Below are 2,794 nucleotides of genomic sequence, written 5' to 3' on the forward strand. Positions count from 1 at the left end.
TGTTCAGCTCTTTAGTATCTTGAATTCTTCCTTGTGCTTTGGCTTCTCTACGCTCCAGTGCAATCTTCAGAGTCTCTTCTGACATCCATTTTGGTTTTAAAAATCCCAAATTTCCATGAGTCTGGAGCAAGAAATCCCTTTTCTGACACCAACTTTAAAAAGAGCAAAGACCACTTGAGGATAGCAATATCTGACCTTTACCAGTTTTACAAAGAGGAATTGTCCCCATCCACAGTATCAACAACACAAAAACAAGTCCTATGAGGTCAGACATGTCCCCCATGCTCCCTTACCTCTTTCTACTCATCTCAACACCAATCTTCCAGCTTTACTAGATCCAAAATCTGATACAACTGCCCATAGATAACAAATCTATATTGGGGAAGTTAAAAGATTAAAATGTATAGGTTTGTAGGAGAATAGTCAGGAAAACTTCTAAAATGTGCTTGTAAGCACCTCAGCCTTGAGCCACATAGCTTAGACCAACTGTTACAAAGTTCTCAGTTCTGTCATTATTGGCTCTCTGCTCTTACCACCACCACCACCCCAACCCCCAGTTTTCTAAAAAACTTCTACAAAGGCCCTTAGCTCTGGTTCTGTCTGTAGCAGCGTAACAGTTCCAAAGTCAGCCCCGTCTCATGTTGGCTGTCTGGCTCTCTGCTTCAGCCATAGCTACTGCTACAGTAAGTCCACCTGCCTCATGAAGTCTCGTCCTGAAAGACATCCACTGCATACTTCTCTTTTGCTATTGGTGAAACTCCCTCTACTGCTGGATCCACTCAGTTTAATGGCAAGGCTACCCAATCCCCTTGTGGATTGACGAGACTAGTCAGTCTCCTTGTGGATAGGATAACACGCCCGATTCAGTGGCTAAGAAAGTAATTTTGCATGGTAAACCCCACTACCAGCATCGCTTTGTCTGGTGGCTTTTCCATCCCAGTGCCCAGGATGGACCTGGCATCTAGGACAGCCTGAAATCTCATGATGGCAGCAGAGGTGAGCTACCAGCTCCTCCCCGCATCTGTTTCCTCACCTCCCTAGGTACCTCCTGCCAGTGGACCCTGGTTCACAGACCACATTGCAACATTGGCAACTTCTCATTTTGCACATATTCTGTGTCATGCCCTGTGCTAGGTGCTTGTGTGAGTTGTCCCACTTCTTCCTCACAGCACCATCGCCAGGAAGCCAGTTCAGTATGATTTCATAGACCCTCGAGGACCATAATGCTAGTCATGTGGCCGAGCTGAGATTAAAACCCGGGTCTTTCAGAGCTTTTCTTCTGTACTTGGGATGGCTGAGCTGGGAGGAGCTCACACTCATGCGGTCCAGGGTCAAGACGTGTAAAGATGCTGTGATCTGGAACTGAACTTCCCGGGTTCACATCCCGGCTTGGCCGTTTACCCAGCAGATCAGCCTCGAGTGGGTGACTCTGCCTTTGCCACAGCTCCTTCCTCCTTCCCATGGGGATAGTGGTAAGAATCCATGTCTCACAGACTGTTGTGATGATTAAATGAGTTAAAACTTGTAAAGCTCTGTGACAGTGCCTGGCTGACACATAGAGAGCGCCCAGCAGAGAAAAGCTACTATTATTACTGCTGCTCTCAGCAGGCCTTCCTCCTCCCTCCTGCTGAGCAAGCTCAGCTCCCAGCTCCTGTGCTTGAATGTCACATCCAGTGAATTTGCTGTGACTAAGGCCTTTGAGTTGTGGTGGAGAAGAATTCTTCTGCACTGCCAAAAGAACAAACAAGGATGTCTTGGAGAAGGTGCACTCAGTGCCCCTGGGAGGCAAGGATGGCAAAGCTTCATCTCTTATACTTTAGGCGTGTTGCTAGGAGAGGCTGTTCCTTAGGGAGGGATATCATGCTTGGAAAGATTGAGGATTAATGAAGGGGAAGAAGATCCTCTACCAGATGGATTAACAAAGTGACTGCAGCAGTGGGTTCAAGTGTATCAGAGATGATATAGGACAGGGTTCGGATCTGTTGTCCATAGGGTCCCTGTGAGTCGTACTAGGGCATCAGTGTCTCTGAACATGATTGTCCCCCTGAACCCCGTGTCTGCTCCCAGCAACCTGTCCCAAGCCCCTTCTGTGAGACTCAGTTGTGTCACAGGAGGATCATCTCTGATACCAGCCAGGGACAAGCGGGCACACTGAGCATCCTTGGTGGAGAAGCCAGGTCTCTGTGGTGACCCAGATGCCTGCCCTCCCAGGAGCCTGCCAAGGGCTTTGGGACTTTACCACCCAGGCACTGCCCTGGGCATAACTGAGGTTTCTGAGAACCGGCTTTGTGTCTGGAATAAGTGGATGCAGGGGACCTTTGCCAAAGGTTTGGGCCCTTCCTCGTCAAGTCAGCAAGGATTTGAATGACTTACCTGGGGGTGATGACTCGTGCCTGGTATGCCATTTTCACAGCCAGCTCTTTTTTTTTCTTTATGATTTTATAACTTTTTTTTTAACGACCAGCTCTTTTAATATGTAAAAATAACAAGTAATGAGGACACAGACATGTTTCCTGGGAAGACGCTCTGTCCTTCATCCTTTGGGGCAGAATAATTTCCTGATCCTCTCCACCACCACCAACTGTGTCAAGATTTAAAAACCTGAGAGGTTGGTGGTGGCCTTTTGCGAGGAAGTTGGGAATGTCCATCAGCCCTGGTCAAACCAGGAGCCTCTGCTTTGCCACACAGAGGAGCAGGCGGGATGCTGAGGCCAGGCCTGATGGGAGTGGAGCCCTGATAGTTTCCTTGCCTTGCACAGCACTGATCGAGTCCCTCAACCAGAAATCACAGCCTG

General features: G+C 48.4%; 1 protein-coding gene across 1 annotated transcript in view; it reads left to right on the forward strand.

Moving 5' to 3' along the window:
- DNAJB12 (DnaJ (Hsp40) homolog, subfamily B, member 12) overlaps window positions 1–2,794 on the forward strand; it is a 24,737-nt gene that overhangs the window by 15,458 nt on the left and 6,485 nt on the right. The window contains exon 2 of the mRNA XM_006889036.1: window positions 2,759–2,789. Coding sequence (XP_006889098.1) covers window positions 2,759–2,789 — 31 coding nt within the window. The remainder of the gene's footprint in view (window positions 1–2,758; window positions 2,790–2,794) is intronic.

This window comes from Elephantulus edwardii, unplaced genomic scaffold, assembly GCF_000299155.1.
Source record: "Elephantulus edwardii isolate Elephantulus edwardi_28Jun2011 unplaced genomic scaffold, EleEdw1.0 scaffold00074, whole genome shotgun sequence".
NCBI lineage: Eukaryota > Metazoa > Chordata > Mammalia > Macroscelidea > Macroscelididae > Elephantulus > Elephantulus edwardii.